Source organism: Microcaecilia unicolor, chromosome 9 (assembly GCF_901765095.1).
Source record: "Microcaecilia unicolor chromosome 9, aMicUni1.1, whole genome shotgun sequence".
In the NCBI taxonomy this organism is placed as follows: domain Eukaryota; kingdom Metazoa; phylum Chordata; class Amphibia; order Gymnophiona; family Siphonopidae; genus Microcaecilia; species Microcaecilia unicolor.
In genome coordinates this window covers 58,632,312-58,652,194 of record NC_044039.1, presented here as the reverse complement: position 1 = coordinate 58,652,194, position 19,883 = coordinate 58,632,312, and the positions used below count along the sequence as shown (strand labels likewise).

Sequence of the window (19,883 nt, the reverse complement as noted above, 5' to 3'; positions counted from 1 at the left end):
GTATTAGGTCTTGTTTGCCAGAGGGATTAAATACTTATTTCCCTCTGCAGAATGCAAATAAATTCATATACTTTCCACAATGTGATTTTCCGGATTTAATTTGTGATGTGCTATCTCTCACTGTTACCAATAACCTACCCTTCATTTATGGGCTGCTCATGTCTTTGTCAGTGGGCAAACTTACAAAATCAGCAAGGGATCAAATACTTATTTCCCCCACTGTACAAGCTTCAAGGATTTATCGAGGTTTGTTCAAAAAATTTGTTAATTTTTTAATAAATTATTTCCTTTTAATACTTAACATAATATACACAATCTTTTCCTGCATTTATAATTATAAATATACAGTTGACAGAAATTCTTAATGTAAATGATAAAATGTATAGCTTTTTAAAAAAAATTGCATGCATAGAAATGAAACTTGTTTGCAAAGAAACATGAAGGAACAACCAAATCCTTAGTGTAAAATATTAAGCATAAATAAATATAAAGTAAATAAAACAAAACTAAATAAAATAGAATGAATATATTGGATAACGAAAAATGAAAAATTAAAATAAGTCTAGTTTATGAAAGGAGTGCACTTCCCTTCCGATCCCTTCCATTCCTGTCCTTCCTCTTCTTCCCCCCCACCCCAGTTTTTTCATTTATCTTTGTCTGTTATATATAGAGACACAAAATGTAGATCACCCTACTTTTTTTTGGATCTCTCTCTTTAAAGTATTAATACATTATTCATAGTTTACACTAAGCACTCCTTTCATAAACTAGACTTATTTTAATTTTTCATTTTTCGTTATCCAATATATTCATTCTATTTTATTTAGTTTTGTTTTATTTACTTTATATTTATTTATGCTTAATATTTTACACTAAGGATTTGGTTGTTCCTTCATGTTTCTTTGCAAACAAGTTTCATTTCTATGCATGCAATTTTTTTAAAAAAGCTATACATTTTATCATTTACATTAAGAATTTCTGTCAACTGTATATTTATAATTATAAACATAAGACATCTGTATTTTGAAATATTCACATAGATTTAATTTTATTCATGATTTAAATTTAAGGTCTCATGTTGTTTCTGTGTTCACATATGATTTAAGTTATGATGCTTTCGTTATTCATTTACTTTTTCATATATCAAAAATTTTTCCTTTAATTAGTTTGTACATTTAAAATTGTTTTTTTTTCCTCTGTTCACATACGATATAAGTTATGATGTGTATTTTTTTGTGTTAATATATGTTCTTGAAACCATTTTTTGCATGGATATTAAAGATGATCTTGTTTTTGTATTAGATTTTAATGTTTATAGAACATTTTTATGTCAGATCTGGATGCTGTTTCTCCATAAAAACATATTTAAAATTATTTTACATGATTTTACACATGTGGTCAAAAGGTTTTTTGAATATATGTTTTTGTATGTGTATTTAGATTTTGTATTTTACATGTATGATCAAAATTCTTTTTTATACTTATGCATGTATAATTAAAATTTACATATTTTTTGTTTACACATTTTAGACTCCTGAGGCAGGCCTGTGGTCGAAACACAGTACTGTGTCAAGTCTGTGAATAAAGTTGGAGTATTGTGTTCAGTTTTGGAGGCCGTACCTTGCGAAGGATGTAAAAAGAATTGAAGCGCTGAAAAGAAAAGCTACGAGAATGGTAAGGGATTTGCATTACAAGACGTATGAGGAGAGACTTGACCTGAACATGTATACTCTGGAAGAAAGGAGAAACAAGGGTGATATGATACAGACATTCAAATATTTGAAAAGTATTAATCCGCAAACTAACCTTTTCTGGAGATGCGAAGGAGGTAGAACGAGAGGACATGAAATGAGATTGAAGTGGGGTAGACTCAAGAAAAACGTCAGGAAGTATTTTTTCACGGACAGAGTAGTGGATGCTTGGAACGCCCGCCCGCGGGAGGTGGTGGAAATGAAAACAGTAACAGAATTCAAGCACGCGAGGGATAAACAAAGGAATCCTGTTCAGAAGGAATAGATCCTAAGGAGCTTAACAGAGATTGGGTGGCACAGCCGGTGGCGGGAGGCGGGGACAGTGCTGGGCAGACTTATATGGTCAGTGCCAGAGCCGGTGGTGGGAGGCGGGGCAGACTTACACGGTCTGTGCCCTGAAAAGGACAGGTACAAATCAAGGTAAGGTATACACAAAAAGTAGCACATACGAGTTTCTTGTTGGGCAGACTGGATGGACCATGCAGGTCTTTTTCTGCCATCATCTACTATGTTTTTTTAATCAGTCCTGACTAGATTCTAATAGCAGACAAATTAACTTACGCTTTTTACTTCTGATTCAACCTTGTGTCTCCAACCTCGTTTCTAGATGCAAGAACAAAGACAACTTATTGAATGTTATACTAATGCCCATCCTTTGTGCTTAAAACTGACAAACACACTTCTGTATGGAGCAGGAAAAAAAATCCTTTTGTATAGCCTGCCTCAGGTTCAATGCTGGTTCATTTTTAACATCTTTGTCTCCATTAACTTCTCTAATACAGTCACTGGGGTTAACGCTGTATTTATGCTGATGCTAAAATTATTGTTGCTTTAGACACTGATCTCTCTTTTACAGAAGTTGGAGCTAAGCTACTTCAAGTGGAGGCTTGCCTTGGGGACCAAAAAATTGCTCGATTCTAAATTTTCCATAGGGGTCAACATTACCTATTCATAGTTTTGGAGCTGTGTCTTCAGGCCAATGTTATAAGGTTTTGGGTGTGCTGCTGGATTAACATTTTAAAGGCAGTTAAGCTTATCAGGGTTTTAAAAAAAAGATCTGGACAACTTCCTAAATGAAAAGTCCATAGACCATTATCAAATTGACTTGGGGAAAATCCACTGCTTATTTCTGGGATAAGCAGCATAAAATGTATTGAACTTTTTCGGTATCTTGCCAGGTATTTGTGACCTGGAATGGCCACTGTTGGCAACAGGACACTGGGCTTGATGGACCTTTGGTCTGTCCCAGTGTGGCAATACTTATGTACTCACTTGTCTTTTAAAGCTTGTTTTTTCAAGTTACAACAGATTGCTCAAGATTTGTTGGACCAGGAAGTGTTGCGTGTTATTCATGCTCTTATTACATTGTCTGGACTATTGTTATGCACTACGAGCATCTGTCAATTAATGCTGCTGTGAAATTGCCTTTTAATTCTAGGAATTATGACCATGTGACTCCTTTGAGAGCTGAACATTGGCTCTCAGTGGAGTACCATAGTGTGTATAAAATTTTGTTGGTGTGTTATGGGCTCTCCTTAATTTTTGTCTATATATTGCTATGTACCCCAACACTGGCACTGTGTTCCAGCCAAAATTTACTGTATGTTCCTTCAGTCCAGATTGTTACTTTCTGTACATTTTGGAAACAAATGTTCAGTGTTGTAGGGCCCACACTGTGGAATGCCCTTCCTCCGCCACTATGTACAAAGACCACCCTTTCCTCATTTAAAACTCTGCTAAATAAATACTTGTTTTAACTAGCTTTTAATGTATAAAACAGTTTTCCTGCTTAGCATAGGTAGGTTGATGTTGATTGTGGGACCCTGTGGAGCACATATTGTATCTTTCTTCCTTTGGCATATTCCAATGCACATGGCATTCCCAGCTTGGCTTTAAGAGGTTAAATAAAACTTTGAACCTTAAGTGTTGGCACAGTGTATTGATGACAGCCAATTTTGAAAATATCGTGCTTACACAAACTTTACCATTTCAAGGCAACCTGTGATAGGCATGCCAATCGGTGAACTGTACTAACATCTCGGCATGCCAGATTCTAAACTTTAACCTTGTAAATGTCATTAAGTGTCCCCTGGTCTTTGTACTTTTTGAAAGAATGAAAAATGGATTTACTTACCTGTTCCACACCACTTATGATTTTATAGACATATATCCCCCTCCCCCCCCCCCAGCCATCTTTTCCAAGCTGAAGAGACCTAACCTTTTTAGACTTTTCTCATACGAGGCATAAGTTATGCGCCAATTAGTGCTCAATACCAATTTGGTACCACCAATTTGTCAATTTAGTGACAATGGTGACCATCTTTGGGAAAGGTTACTAAAGTCACCAGAAACAAAAAACAAGGTTTTAATGAATTTTGTTAGAGTGAACAATTTATAATACAATAGTTGAAACCCTATCCTTTTATATGAAAAATAGAAGTTACATAAGTTCAAACATGTACCTTTTACAGGCTGCTTATGGACCCATATGAAAAGTCATCCACTCAACATATTGAAATCCTTCACCTTTTGCAATTAGTATATTTCTGAGAAGTTCTGAGAGAAGAGGCCATTTCTCTGGTAAGTGAACATTATTTTGCTCTGTGCGCTGGGAACTTAGGTGTTTAAAGGAGAATTGTAGGTTGATAGGCAGAATAAAAATAGGCAGGAAAAAAAATCAACTAGTCTTACGTACCCTTCCCCCTAGTTTCCACAGTGTACAACCCTTTTCCCATAGTTTTAAACTGCCGTATCTCAAAAGAAAAGATATAGCAGAATTAGAAAAGATTTACATTGTAAGCTCTGTGAGCAGGGACTGTCCTTCTATGTTAAATTGTACAGCTCTGCGTAACCCTAGTAGCGCTTTAGAAATGTTAAGTAGTAGTAGTAAAAAAGATTCAAAGAAGAGCGACCAAAATGATAAAGGAGATGAACTCCTCATGAGAAAAGGCTAAAGAGGTTAGGGATGAGGTCCACAAAATCCTGAGTGGTGTAGAACAAGCAAACTTTTTTACTCGTTCCAAACGTACAAAGACTAGGGGACACAACTTACATGGAAATACTTTTAACACAAATAGGAGGAAATATTTTTTCACTCAACAAATAGCTAAACTCTGGAACTCTCTGCCGGAGGATGTGGTAATAGCAGTTAGCATATCTGGGTTTAATAAAAGGTTTGGACAAGTTCCTGGAGGAAAAGTCCATAGTCTGCTATTGAGACAGACAACTGGATTGCTGCACTGGTTTGTCCACCCCTGCTGTAGACCTTCCATACATCTCACTTTGATTAATATTAGGTGTCTGGATCTGGCCCCATAACTAATCGTTTTCAGTACTGCATGCAAGGTGCTTCAGCTTTTAGTTATACCTCTTTAGGTTCCATTGCCACCTTTTTTTGTACAGGCTGCTCCTTGGGAACAATGTCTGCAGCTCCCCAAGGCTTTGGAGAAGGCAACTGTGGTGACAACTGCTCCTTTTGCTCATGCTGCTGCTTTTCAGTATGTATTTCCCAAGGCTTTGAAGACTGCTGCTTTCTAATGAATCCAACTTCCCAGGGTTTTGGTTCTTCTGGATCTTTAAGTTGTTCAGTTTCAAGCAAATACTGTCTATTCAAGAACTAAGGGGGGAAATGTATGACAGGATAAATCTGACAGGAATATCTGAAAGGTATCAGATTGTTGTAAATATCTAAAGAGTAAAGTGAGCAAGAACTACCTGTCACCATTCCATTGGAATAGATCACTAAACTAAATACAAGTCTGTAAAACTATCCCAATAAAGGGACTCTCCCTAGCTACACATTTGATTGCATTAGCACAATCTGCATTCAACTCACTTGGATAAAATTAGGTATGCAGACCCATGTCAATCCAGATTCCAACTAGTACAGAACAGAATTCATATCCTTAAAGATATCCATTGGTATCAGTGCTATTGGATTTCTCATTAGCTTTCTACACTGTATATCACTTCCATTCCCTACTCCCCCTCACCCCACTGTTCTGTGTATTAAACTAGAATAAAGTGGTAAGTGTGTGACAATGTAACTTACATCTAGCTATACCAGCTATATATCACCTTGACTTAAATCAAGGTGATTTTAAGATATTAGCATTTTCCCCATATCCCGGGCAGACCCTTCTGCTTAAGTTGTGTACAGTGATTCTGCAAACATCTCATCCAGACAGCCGAGTTAAAAATTTAACTTGTTAGATGTATGCAGTTGAGTGCCCATTTTATATGCTTAGATCTTTTGAACATATCCCATACTTCAGAGCCACAGGACATCAGTTTGCATTTAAGATTACATTTTAAAAATTAAGTTTTCCCATTGTACACCATTATACATTTAAATTTAATGGTCACAGAATCAGCTAGCAACCAAAATGATGTATGCTATAAATAGAATCTCATTTCTTTCAGGAGAACTAAAACTTATGAAATGTGTAGCTAGGAGTTGAAATGCATAACATGAGAGATTCTGACCAATGGTAGAGCTAGAAACAAGTATAGTGGCAACTTACTGAAAAGTTTTCAAATGAGAAATCTTACCTCACATGGGTGTTTGTCACTGGACTGTGTAAGCACCATAAGAGACACTAGGAAAGAAAACGTTTAAATGAGCTTCTGATCTGAACATGAAATGTTCACATCTGCTTACTAGTTTTGTGATGCTTTCACTCTAACCTCTGGAAAAAAGCATTGAGAAAGTATACCCTACTTTCTCTAGTCTGAAATGAAGTCTCTCCAAGGATTAACAAGGTCTCCAAAAGGTACCCATCTACTGAAGCTGTGTGATAAAATAACCAGTTCATACTATAAATTTCACCTAAAATTTCTGTACCACCTTGTTTGCCACACAAGTCTAGGCAGTTAAGATAAATTAGGGAGGTTTTGCTAAGCATAGCAAAGAATCAGAGAGGGCTGCTGTTATAGATACTGGACAGAAAAATGGGAAGGAGTCCTCGATGCCAGCTAGCAGGCTCCACTATTTTGGAAACTCTAGGGGCCCATGACAGTTGCCTTGCTGGGGGATGTAAGGCATATTTAAGTAGATGGTATTTGAACCCCCCCCCCCTTCTCCCTGCAAAGGCTGACAATACAGCCTGTGCAAATAAAAAGCACTCATGGGGGAGTGGTAATGGAGTTTAATGGTTATAGGGAGTGGGCGTGAAGGATAGCGAATGATACATACCTGTAGCAGGTGTTCTCCGAGGACAGCAGGCTGATTGTTCTCACGACTGGGGTTGACGTCCACGGCAGCCCCCACCAACCGGAACAAAAACTTCGCGGGCGGTCCCGCATACAGGGCACGCCGACCGCGCATGCGCGGCCATCTTCCCGCCCGTGCGCGACCGTTCCCGCTCAGTTGAATGACAAGCAAAAGAATGAGGAAAAAACGCAACTCCAAAGGAGAGGAGGGAGGGTAGGTGAGAACAATCAGCCTGCTGTCCTCGGAGAACACCTGCTACAGGTATGTATCATTCACTTTCTCCGAGGACAAGCAGGCTGCTTGTTCTCATGACTGGGGTATCCCTAGCTCTCATGCTCACTCAAAACAAGAACCCAGGTCAATTGAACCTCGCAACAGCGAGGGCATAACAGAAATTGACCTACGAAGAACTAACTGAGTGCAGCCTGACCAGAATAAAATCGGGTCCTGGAGGGTGGAGTTGGATTCAAACCCCAAACAGATTCTGCAGCACCGACTGCCCGAACCGACTGTCGCGTCGGGTATCCTGCTGGAGGCAGTAATGTGATGTGAATGTGTGGGCAGATGACCACGTCGCAGCCTTGCAAATCTCCAATAGTGGCTGACTTCAAGTGGGCCACTGACGCTGCCATGGCTCTAACACTGAGCCGTGACATGACCCTCAAGAGCCAGCTCAGCCTGGGCGTAAGTGAAGGAAATGCAATCTGCTAGCCAATTGGAAATGGTGCGTTTCCAGACAGCGACCCCTTTCCTATTGGGGTCGAAAGAAATAAATTGGGCGGACTGTCTGTGGGGCTGTGTCCGCTCCAGATAGAAGGCCAACGCTCGCTTGCAGTCCAATGTGTGCAACTGACGTTCAGCAGGGTGGGTATGCGGTCTGGGAAAGAATGTTGGCAAGACAATTGACTGGTTAAGATGGAACTCCGACACCACCTTTGGCAGGAACTTAGGGTGAGTGCGGAGTACTACTCTGTTATGATGAAATTTGGTATAAGGAGCATGAGCTACCAGGGCTTGCAGCTCACTGACTACGAGCTGAAGTAACTACCACCAAGAAAATGACCTTCCAGGTCAAGTACTTCAGATGGCAGGAATTCAGTGGCTCAAAAGGAGGTTTCATCAGCTGGGTGAGGACGACATTGAGATCCCATGACACTGCAGGAGGCTTGACAGGGGGTCTTGACAAAAGCAAGCCTCTCATGAATCGAACGACTAAAGGCTCTCCAGAGATGGCTTTACCCTCTACACGGTAATGGTAAGCACTAATCGCACTAAGGTGATTCCTTACTGAGTTGGTCTTGAGGCCAGACTCTGATAAGTACAGAAGGTATTCAAGCAGGTTCTGTGCAGGACAAGAACGAGGTTCTAGGACCTTGCTCTCACACCAAACGACAAACCTCCTCCACTTGAAAAAGTAACTTTTTAGTGGAATCCTTTCTAGAGGCAAGCAAGACACGGGAGACACCCTCAGACAAACCCAACGAAGCAAAATCTACGCCCTCAACATCCAGGCCGTGAGAGCCAGAGACTGAAGGTTGGGGTGCAGAAGCGCTCCGTCGTTCTGCGAAATGAGAGTCGGAAAACACTCCAATCTCCACGGTTCTTCGGAGGACAACTCCAGAAGTAGAGGGAACCAGATCTGATGGGGCCAAAAAGGCGCTATCAGAATCATGGTGCCGTGGTCTTGCTTGAGCTTCAGTAAGGTTTTCCCCACCAAAGGTATGGGAGGATAAGCATACAGGAGGCCGGTCCCCCAATGGAGGAGGAGAAAGGCATCAGATGCTAGTCTGCCGTGTGCCTGTAGTCTGGAACAGAACAGAGGCAGCTTGTGGTTGGTCTGAGAGGCGAAAAGGTCCACCGAGGGAGTGCCCCACTCTCGGAAGATCTTGCGTACCACTCTGGAATGGAGCGACCACTCGTGTGGTTGCATGACACTGCTCAGTCTGTCGGCCAGACAGTTGTTTACGCCTGCCAGGTATGTGGCTTGGAGAAGCATGCCGAACTGGCAGGCCCAACGCCACACCCCGACGGCTTCCTGACACAGGGGGCGAGATCCGGTGCCCCCCTGCTTGTTGATGTAATACATTGCAACCTGATTGTCTGTCCGAATTTGGATGATTTGGTAGGACAGCCGATCTCTGAAGGCCTTCAGTGCGTTCCAGACCGCTCGGAGCTCCAGGAGGTTGATCTGCAGATCCTGTTCCTGGAGGGACCACAGTCCCTGGGTGTGAAGCCCATCGACATGAGCTCCCCACCCCAGGCGAGATGCATCCGTCGTCAGCACCTTCGTGGGCTGCGGAATTTGGAATGGACGTCCCAGGGTCAAATTGGTCCGAAATGTCCACCAGTGCAGCGAATTGCGGCAACTGAGGGACAGGCGGATGACATCTTCTAGATTCCCGGTGGCTTGGCACCACTGGGAAGCTAGGGTCCATTGAGCAGGTCTCATGTGCAGACGAGCCATGGGAGTCACATGAACTGTAGAGGCCATATGACCCAGGAGTCTCAACATCTGCCGAGCTGTGACCTGCTGAGACGCTCTGGTCTGGGAAGCGAGGGACAGGAGGTTGTGGGCCCTCGCCTCGGGAAGAAAGGCCTGAGCCATCTGTGAATTCAGCAGAGCTCCTATGAATTCCAGAGATTGGACTGGTTGGAGATGGGACTTTGGGTAATTTATCACAAACCCCAGCAGCTCCAGAAGGTGAATAGTGCACTGCATGGACCGAAGAGCCCCTGCCTCCGAGGTGTTGTTGACCAGCCAATCGTCGAGATACGGGAACACGTGCACTCCCAGCTTGCGTAGATACGCCGCGACCACCACGAGGCACTTCGTGAACACCCGTGGGGCAGAGGCGAGCCCAAAGGGCAGCACACAATACTGAAAGTGACGTGTCCCCAGGCAGAGTCTGAGATACTGTGAGCTGGCTTTATCGGGATGTGAGTGTAAGCGTCCTTTAAATCCAGGGAACATAGCCAATCATCTTTCTGAATCATTGGTAGAAGGGTGCCCAAGGAAAGCATCCTGAACTCTTTGACCAGGTATTTGTTCAGGCCTCTCAGGTCTAGGATGGGGCGCATCCCCCCTGTTTTCTTTTCCACAAGGAAGTACCTGGAATAGAATCCCTGCCCTTCCTGCCCTGGTGGCACAGGCTCGACCGCATTGGCGCTGAGAAGGACGGAGAGTTCCTCTGCAAGTACCTGCCTGTGATGGGAGCTGAAGGATTGGGCTCCCGGTGGGCAATTTGGTGGAGTGGAGGCCAAATTCAGGGCATATCTGCACCGCACTATTTGGAGAACCCACTGGTCAGAGGTTATCAGAGGCCACCTTTGGTGAAAAGCTTTCAACCTCCCCTCGACCGGCAGGTCGTCCGGTACGGACACTTTGATGGCAGCTATGTTCCCATGGATCCAGTCAAAAGCCCATCCCTGGCTTTTGCTGTGGAGGCGCAGGGGGCTGCTTAGGCGCAAGCTATTGACGGGAACGAGCGCGCTGGGACTGTCCCTGTGCCTGAGGCCTTCAGGCCGGCTGGGTGTACCTACGCTTGTTGTAGGCGTAGGGCGCAGCCTGCCTGGCCCGAGAAAAACGTCCACCTGCAGAGGTGGATGGTGAAGGCGCCCGGTGGGAGAGCTTGTCGAGGGCGGTTTCCCGCTGGTGTAGTTGGTCCACCAACTGCTCGACCTTCTCGTCAAAAATATTATCCCCCCGGCAAGGGACATCCGCCAGTCGTTGCTGGGTGCGGTTGTCCAGGTCAGAGGCACGCAGCCAGGAGAGTCTGCGCATCACTATACCTTGGGCCGCAGCTCGAGATGCCACATCACAGGTGTCATAGATACCCCTGGACAGGAACTTTCTACATGCCTTCAGCTGCCTGACCACCTCCTGAAAAGGCCTGGACTGCTCCAGAGGGAGCTTATCGACCAGGTCCGCCAGTTGCTTCACATTGTTCCGCATGTGAATGCTCGTGTAGATCTGGTACGACTGGATGCGGGTCATGAGCATGAAGATTGGTAGGCCTTCCTCCCAAACGAGTCCAGAGTGCAAGACTCCCGCCCTGGGGGCGCCGAGGCAGTATCCCTCGAACTCCGTGCCCTCTTGAGAGCAGAGTCCACGACCGCCGAGTCATGAGGCAATTGGGGCCGCATCACCTCTGGGTCAGAGTGGATTCTGTATTGGGACTCCGCTTTCTTGGGAATGGTGGGGTTAGATAATGGCTTCAGCCAGTTCCGAAGCAGTGTCTCTGAGGACATTGTGCAACGGTACCGTGGAAGACTCTAGGTGGTGATGGATAGTCGAGGACCTCGAGCATCTCAGCCCTCGGCTCATCCACAGAGACCATGGGGAAGGGAATGCATGTAGACATATCCCTGACGAAGGAAGCAAAGGAGAGGCCCTCAGGGGGCGAGAGCTTCCTCTCCGGTGAAGGAGTGGGGTCGGAGGGAAGGCCCTCAGACTCCTCTGAGGAGAAATATCTGGGGTCCTCCTCCTCCCCCCCACGAGGCCTCTTCCTCGGTGTCGGACATGAGCTCTTGCAGCTCAGACCTGAACCGGGCCCGTCTCGACTGCGAGGAACCATGTCCTCGATGATGGCGTCGAGCGGTGGACTCCCATGCCAGCGGGGATGAAGCTCCCTCCATCGACGGGGATTCCACCTGCGTGGCGGTCGACACTGGTACCGCAAGCGGCGTCGGAAGCCTCGGCATCGGGCTAGAGCACGCCAGCACCTCCATCAACGGCGCCAGGGGCACAAGCACCCCCGGTGCCGGCAAGGCCTGGCGCATCAGCCCTTCCAGAATCCCCGGAAGGATGGCTCGGAGGCACTCGTCAAGGCCCGCTATCGGGAAAGGCAGGGGGGCCGGTGTGGGTGCTGGAAGCTGCTCGGGTCCAGGAGACCGTACCGAAGCACCCATTGTCGGACGCAGCGACACCTCTTTGACCGAGGGGGAACGCTCCTCTCGGCACTGCCACTTCCTCGGCGTCGAGTCATCTCTGGAGGCGCCGGAACTAGTAGTCCCGTGAGCCGTGGGTGACCGATGACGATGTTTCTTGGTCTTCTTTCGGTGCCCATCATCGGCGCTCAGTGGCAGAGATGAAGAGGAGGTAGAACCCCCCCGGCCTCGAGGGATCGGGTCTGACAGGGTTCAGTCCCGATGGCCCTGGGTAGAGGGAGTGGCCGGGGCCGACTGCCCGCGCGGCCACTCACCCCCGCCATCGCCGGTGGTCCGGCGGGCCAATGGTACCTGTGCTCCTGGGGTCGATGCTATCGTCGGTGCTGATTTCGTCAACATCGGTACCGAAGATCCAGCCGTCGACGTCGAAGGGCCGGCGCAAGTTCCAAAAAGTTGGTCCCGACAAACTTGCCTCACCACCTGTGTCCGCTTCTGCAAGCCGAGACACAAGGTGCACGTCTTGGTATTATGCTCCGGGCCAAGGCACTGGAAGCACCAAGCATGGGTATCTGTTTGCGAGATCTGCCGGCCGCACCGACCACACTTTTTGAATCCACTCGGTACCTTCGAGGACATCGACGGAAAAATTGCGTCGGCGAAGTCAAAGTCGTCGATCGTAGCGGTGAAAAGCACACCCAAAAAAGAAATGACCATGCGGCCACAAGGCCGCAACGAGGCGCCCCCGCGGCTAAGACGAGGGGACAAACCAACTTTTTTTTTTTTTTAAACAGAAAATAAAGAAAAGAAGCGCGAACGCGCACGATAAAAGAAGAGCAAATTCGCGGCTAGGCAGCGATCCGGTTTCCGGGGCTGACCAAGAGAGAGACGGTAACACGTCTCTCTCCAGCGCGGAATCGAAAAAAACTGAGCGGGAACAGTCGCGCACGGGCAGGAAGATGGCTGCGCATGCACGGTGGGCATGCCCTGCGTGCGGGACCACCCGCGAAGTTTTTGTTCCGGTTGGTGGGGGCAGCCGTGGACGTCAACCCCAGTCGTGAGAACAAGCAGCCTGCTTGTCCTCGGAGAAACAGGCAATCTCATTGACAGGGATTAAAGGCAAGGCAGGAGTTATCAGGTAGAGGGGCTCAATTGTTCCATAACAACCAGTGAAGTCTTGCTAAGTCTTAGGTAAACTAGGCTCTAGATTGCACAAACTGTGAAGTTCAGATGTATAGAGATTCAACAGCTGGACAACTAGCTAAGTTTCCTCTACACATAGGCAAGTTGAAATAGCTAAACCTTTACCCTCCCCTTCTCCACAAAATATGAATGGGTTTGATCTCCTTCAAACATGTAACATTTCCCAACATTGAATTGGCTATAACTATTGTCCTATAACCTTTTCATTTCAGTACTTTGCTCTTGAACTCCACCCAGCATGGCAGTCTTATTTTGTAAATACACAGCCAATACTAGAAACCTACACATTAAACTTAACTAAAACAATTACGTGTAGTATAATAGTATAATAGTGAATGTGCTCAGAATGCCAATGCATGCGACACAGCCATAACCAGCTTAAAACATGCCACTGGGACCCACCATCATGGCACAGCCCTCCCTACCTACCGATTAAAAGAAGCACAATGTTCAATACAGCCATTGCTGTGTTAAATAATAATAGCGGTGGTACTTAGCTTATGATGTGGATGTCTACTAATGAAGGGTATCCCAACAGAAAACAAGGCTGTTAGTCCATAGGCAACCTCTCCATTTTTTCTTTTTTCGTTTTGTATTTGCTCGTGCTGGTGACGCAAATCATAAAAAATCATGAAATAGTGCTCAATCATGCCATTCAATATCAGTTGTTCAATGCTTGCACGTTCCCGACATGCTGCATGTTTTGCCAAAAAGGCGTCCTCAGGAGAACAAGCTTCGCAGAACTCTAAAATCAAAACAAATATGTAATCCACTACTATACAACCCTGGTATTGCAAATATCAGAAATAATAAATCAATGTATATTCCTACTTTACATGGAGACTACAGGAGGCAAACAGTATTATGTCCCCACCCAGTAGGAAAACCCGCCAGCGCATGTGTACGCGATATATATCATCAATGACGTCATACCCTATGTCAGCTGTACATAATAGTCCACCAATCAATGGCTTTGTTGAGGCCCCTAGGAGATGTAGTGTGCCAATCATAGATGAAATGTGTTTCTTTCCTTAACAGCTGAGAAACCACATTACCACCACAAGTTTGTTGAAGATGAAATAGTACCACAAATGATAAATCATCCTCAGTGTCCCATCTCATCCCAATGCCTAACAGGGCTTCATTCTTATGGATGCGAAGATTACTTAAGTGCTCTCCAATGCGCATTTTGATCTTACGTTTCGTTTGGCCTATGTACCACATAGTACAAGGGCATTTGATGCCATAGACACCACCAACCGTGTTAGTCAGTTTTCCCACGTAACTGCATCGTACGATTGGTAATAGGATGCGAGACTGCTTTAGTCTCCCAAGCATATCTACAGTACGTGCAACAGCCACACTTGCTATGTCCACTTTCCCCCATAAATACAGGCTCCACTCCTTGATATTTGAGTATCTCACCTGGATTGCAAGATCGTGTATATGAAAATCTAGGTACTGTGGGTATGCTATGTAAAAGCATCATTGGCCAATGGCTCCTTATAATCTTCTTAATAGTGGTGGTCATTGTGGAATGAGGTAGCACACAAGTGACTATATTCTCATCAGTGGGTCTCTGCTCCTTAGGAGCCAATAGCCATTGTCTGTGGTTGCTAGCCGCTCTCTTATATACCCTATTGATGGGTCTTTTCCTGGGGTACCCTCGTCGTATAAATCTTCTCCTCATATCATTGGCACGACGGACAAAATCCTCATTAGTATCACAACTTTCTCATCAGTAGGAATTGTCCATACGGGATCGATTCTCTCTCTGCAATGGGGTGAAAACTGGAATAATGTATAACCGAATTCGTGTCTGTGGGTTTGCGATATATTTATTTATTTTGTTGCATTTGTATCCCACATTTTCCCACCTATTTGCGGGCTCAGTGTGGCTTACAATACATTGTAAATGATGGAAATACGATTTGTTACAACTCAGTTATGGATTACATTATGAGAAGTTATGCAGAGACAAAGTCAAAGTATCATTAAGGAAATAGGACCGAGGAAAAGAACAATAGAACAGTGGAAAGAGACAGCGGGAAACTGATAGGGTAATAGAACATTAGCAAAAGAACATTTGGTATAACATTTTCTGTAACGGTATAAATGTGATAAAATTATGGGGAATGAGAATTCAGAAAAGAATGTATTGGTGTATTTCTGAAACAGAGTGTGGACTTCATGTGTTTTAATCCTTACAATAAATTTTGTCAAAGAGATGGGTCTTCAATAGTTTGCGGAAGTTGTTTAGTTCGTGGATCGTTTTCAAGTTGCGTGGTAGTATATTCCAGAATTGCGTGCTCATGTAGGAAAAGGTTGATGCGTGCAGCGCTTTGTACTTTATGCATTTGCAGTTAGGGAAGTGGAGGTTGAGGAAAGTTCGAGATTATCTTTTAACGTTTCTGGGTGGTAGGTCTATTAAGTCAGACATGTAGGCTGGGGCTTCACCGTGAATAATTTTGTGGACTAGTGTGCATACTTTAAAAGTGATGCGTTTAAGTGGGAGCCAGTGTAGCTTCTCTCGTAGGGGTTTTGCACTTTCGTATTTTGGTTTTACGAAGATGAGTCTGGCTGCTGTGTTCTGGGCTGTTTGAAGTTTCCTCAGTATTTGCTCTTTACAACCTGCGTATAGTGAATTGCAGTAATCCAGGTGGCTGAGTACGAGGGATTGCACTAGGTTGCGAAAGACTGATCTTGGGAAGAATGGTCTTATTCTTTTCAGTTTCCACATGCAGTAGAACATCTTTTTGGTTGTGTTGTTTGCATGGATTTCTAGTGTTAGATGGCGATCAATAGTGACTTCAAGGATTTTTAAGGTTTCTGAGATTGGAAGGTTTAGTTTTGGTGTGTTTAAGGCGGTAAATTCATTCGTGTTGTATTGGGAGGTGAGTATTAAGCATTGAGTTTTTTCTGCGTTTAGTTTCAATCAAAATGCATCTACCCAGGTGTTCATAATGTGTAGACTTTGGTTAATTTCGTTGGATATTTCTTTGATGTCTTGTTTGAAAGGGATGTATATTGTTACATCGTCGGCGTATATATATGGGTTCAGGTTATGATTCGATAGAAGTTTTGCCAATTGGATCATCATTATGTTGAAAATGGTTGGTGAGAGGGGTGATCCTTATGGTACTCCACATTCAGGTGTCCATGAAGCGGACGTAGTTGAATTTGATGTGACTTGATATGAGCGCAGGGTTAGGAACCCCTTGAACCAGTTTAGGACATTTCCTCCAATGCCGAAATATTCAAGTATGTGCAATAGAATTCCGTGGTCAACCATATCAAAGGCACTTGACATGTCAAATTGTAGGAGGAGTATATTGTTGCCGGTTGCGATCATTTGTTTGAATTTAGTCATTAGGGTAACTAATACTGTTTCTGTGCTGTGATTCGATCGGAATCCTGATTGGGCATCATGCAGTATTGAGAACTTGTTTAAATAGTTTGTAAGTTGTTTTGTTACCATCCCTTCGGTTATTTTGGTTATTACTGGTATGGATGCTACTGGTCTGTAATTGGTTATTTCACTTGCGCTTTTCTTTGTATCTTTGGGTATTGGGGTGAGTAAGATTTTTCCTTTGGGAAGAGTCCGTTTTGTAGCATGAAGTTTACGTGGTTCGTTAGGTCTATTATAAATGGTTGAGGAGCTGATTTCATGAGGTTGTTTGGGCATATGTCTAGTTTGCAGTAGGATTTAGCAAATCTTTTAAGTGTTTCAGAAATTAGGTCTTATAGTAATTCAAATTCGGTCCAGGTTCTGTCTGCTGGGTATATTCCGTCTTCTGGGTCTAGACAGTCTAGGAGTGAGACGTATTCAATAGTGCTGGCGGGTATTTTAAGTCGTAGTTGTATAATTTTCTCTTTAAAGTATTTCGCAAGGTTGTCGACATCTGGTATATCTTTGCTGTTATTTGTGACTGGTGAGGTGTCTAGCAGTTTATTCACAAGGTAGAAGAGTTTGTGTGTGTCTTTGTAGTTGGGTCCTATCATTGTTTTGTAATGTAGTCTTTTAGTCTGTTTTATGGTATATTTGTATTTCCTCCGAAGTAGTTTCCAGGCATTCCATTATCATAACTTTCTATCATAATATCCAAAAAGTTGACATGGTGACCACCCACAATTTCAAAAGTAATGTTATCAGCTCCATTCAGATGATTACAAAAACATTCTAACTGTTCTCTATCACCCTTCCATACAAGGAAAACATCGTCAATATATCTCTTCCAACAGATTATATTGGATGTAAATGCTGTATTATACGCGTGTCGTTCTTCATATTGGGCCATGTAAAGGTTCTTCATATTGGGCCATGTAAAGACACGCTATGGTGGGGGCCACCGTCGCCCCCATCGCTACCCCACATGTTTGCAAATAGAATTGTCCATCAAATTGAAAATAATTATGCTTGACAACTCGCTGAGCCATGATGTTCAATAATGCTATCTTCTGATGGGATAACTCACATTGTTGTAAATATTGGTCCACAAGTTCCAATGCCGGGTCCTGGGGGATCATCGTATATAGAGATCTCATGTCCATAGTGACCAATATGATCTAGGAATGATCAACGTAAATCTCATCTAACAAAGTAATTAGATGAGCTGCATCTCTGACATAAGAAGGAATGCCCCTCAAAACAGGTTGTAAATGGTAGTCCAAAAATTGAGATAAAGGTTCATGTAGTGAACTCCTACCAACAACAATAGGTCTACCGGGGGGATTGTCCAGCTGCTTGTGTATCTTCGGTACAAATCTGATGTTAGGGGTAACAGGGTATTGATTTGTTAGATACCTAGCCTCCCTGGTGGAAACCGTACCTCTGCAGCAGCCCGTTCAATCTCAAGTTTTAATAACGTCCTGATAATGTTTAGTGGGATCCTCATCCATTCTGGTATAAAATCCTACGTCATCCAGTTGTCTGTTGGCTTCCTGTTTATAAGTCTCCATGTCTTGGATTACCACCGCTCCCCCTTTATCCGCTTTGTGTATAATTATATCTTTATTGCATTGAAGTTCCTGTAAAGCTTGAGTTTGTAGTTTGGTCAGGTTAGGATGGAAACCACACAATGATTTCTCCACTTTCTCCAAATCATTTAAGACCAATCTTTGAAAGGTTTCCATAACGGGATCCGGGGGGCCCGGAGGCATCCAAGTAGAGGGAATGCGGTACTTGGATAAAAAAGTCGGGGTATCCATTACTGCTAGACTTGAATCCTGGGGGACTTCCCCAAAGTATGCCTTTAACGTTAGCTTCCTAAAGAAGCAATATAGATACTGTCGTGTGGTGAAATCATCATAACGGTATAAGGGACGAATGACAGCCCTAGTTGTAACACTTGAACTTGTTGATCGGTGAGAGTCATCGATAAGTTGTAAACTACTCTGAGAGCGAAGCAGTCGGCGGTTCTTCCCCGACCTGGTCTGGGGTTGTGCCGGGTCCTCTGCGAGGTTTGTGTTTTGTAAAAAAAGTAGATGTAGAAGGAGCTTGCCTGTCATGGTGTGTAGGTTGACTGGCCGGGTGTGTTACCACCTCATCACCCGATGAGTCGCTAGAAGTGTTTGTGAATCCCACGCGTTTCATCCTCTTATATCGTCGAGAGAGTCTGTCAGTGTCCATCCAGGGGTATACATACCCCCTGGTATAGTCCATCTCGTCTCGCTTGAATTTACTGATTTTCTGCGTACGGATCTTCTGTCTATATTTTTCCATAGACTTATTACGAGAGATTAGTTGTACATCAAACATGGAACTTTCCATAGATGAACATATGCTCACAATATCATCATCAAGCTCTTTTCTTTGTGAAAATAGTTGTTTTTCCAATTTGTCAATGGTAAGAAGCATGAGATCTAAAGAGCATCTGGAGATAATATTGTTCCACTGTGCCACTGTGCATTGGGATGAGATGGGACACTGAGGATGATTTATCATTTGTGGTACTATTTCATCTTCAACAAACTTGTGGTGGTAATGTGGCTTCTCAGCTGTTAAGGAAGCGCATTTTATCTATGATTAGCAAACCATCTCCCAGGGGCCTCAACAAAGCCATTGATTGGTGGACTATTATGTAAGCTGACATTGATAGGGTGTGACGTCATTGATATATAACGCGTACGCATGCGCTGGCGGTTTTTCCTACTGGGTGGGGACATAATACTGTTTGCCTCCTGTAGTCTCCATGTAAAGTAGGAATATACATTGATTTATTATTATTTCTGATATTTGCAATACCAGGGTTGTATAGAGGTGGATTACATATTTATGTTTTGATTTTAGAGTTCTACGAAGCTCGATCTCCTGAGGACGCCTTTTTGGCGAAACATGCAGCATGTCAGGAAAGTGCAAGCATTGAACAACTGCTATTGAATGGCACAATTGAGCACTATTTCACAATTTTTATGATTTGCATCACCAGCACGAGCAAATACAAAACGAAAAAAGAAAAAAAGAAAAAATGGAGAGGATGCCTATGGACTAACAGCCTTGTTTTCTGTTGGGATACCCTTCATTAGTAGACATCCACATCATAAGCTAAGTACCACCGCTATTATTAACACAGCAATGGCTGTATTGAACATTGTGCTTCTTTTAAATCGGTAGGTAGGGAGGGCTGTGCTATGATGGTGGGTCCCAGTGGCATGTTTTAAGCTGGTTATGGCTGTGTCGCATGCATTGGCATTCTGAGCACATTCACTATTATACTATTATACTACACGTAATTGTTTTAGTTAAGTTTAATGGTTAGGTTTCTAGCATTGGCTGTGTATTTGTAATTACCAAAGAAACCTGTTATGTCGATCCCCAGAGTTTTGTTGAGTCT

The 19,883-nt window shown here is 43.9% G+C and overlaps 1 protein-coding gene across 1 annotated transcript in view; it reads right to left on the bottom strand.

Moving 5' to 3' along the window:
* Positions 1-19,883, bottom strand: part of CAPRIN2 (caprin family member 2) — a 701,412-nt gene that overhangs the window by 433,129 nt on the left and 248,400 nt on the right. Inside the window, 3 exon segments of the mRNA XM_030214677.1 lie at positions 2,313-2,354; positions 5,119-5,367; positions 6,303-6,349. Coding sequence (XP_030070537.1) covers positions 2,313-2,354; positions 5,119-5,367; positions 6,303-6,349 — 338 coding nt within the window.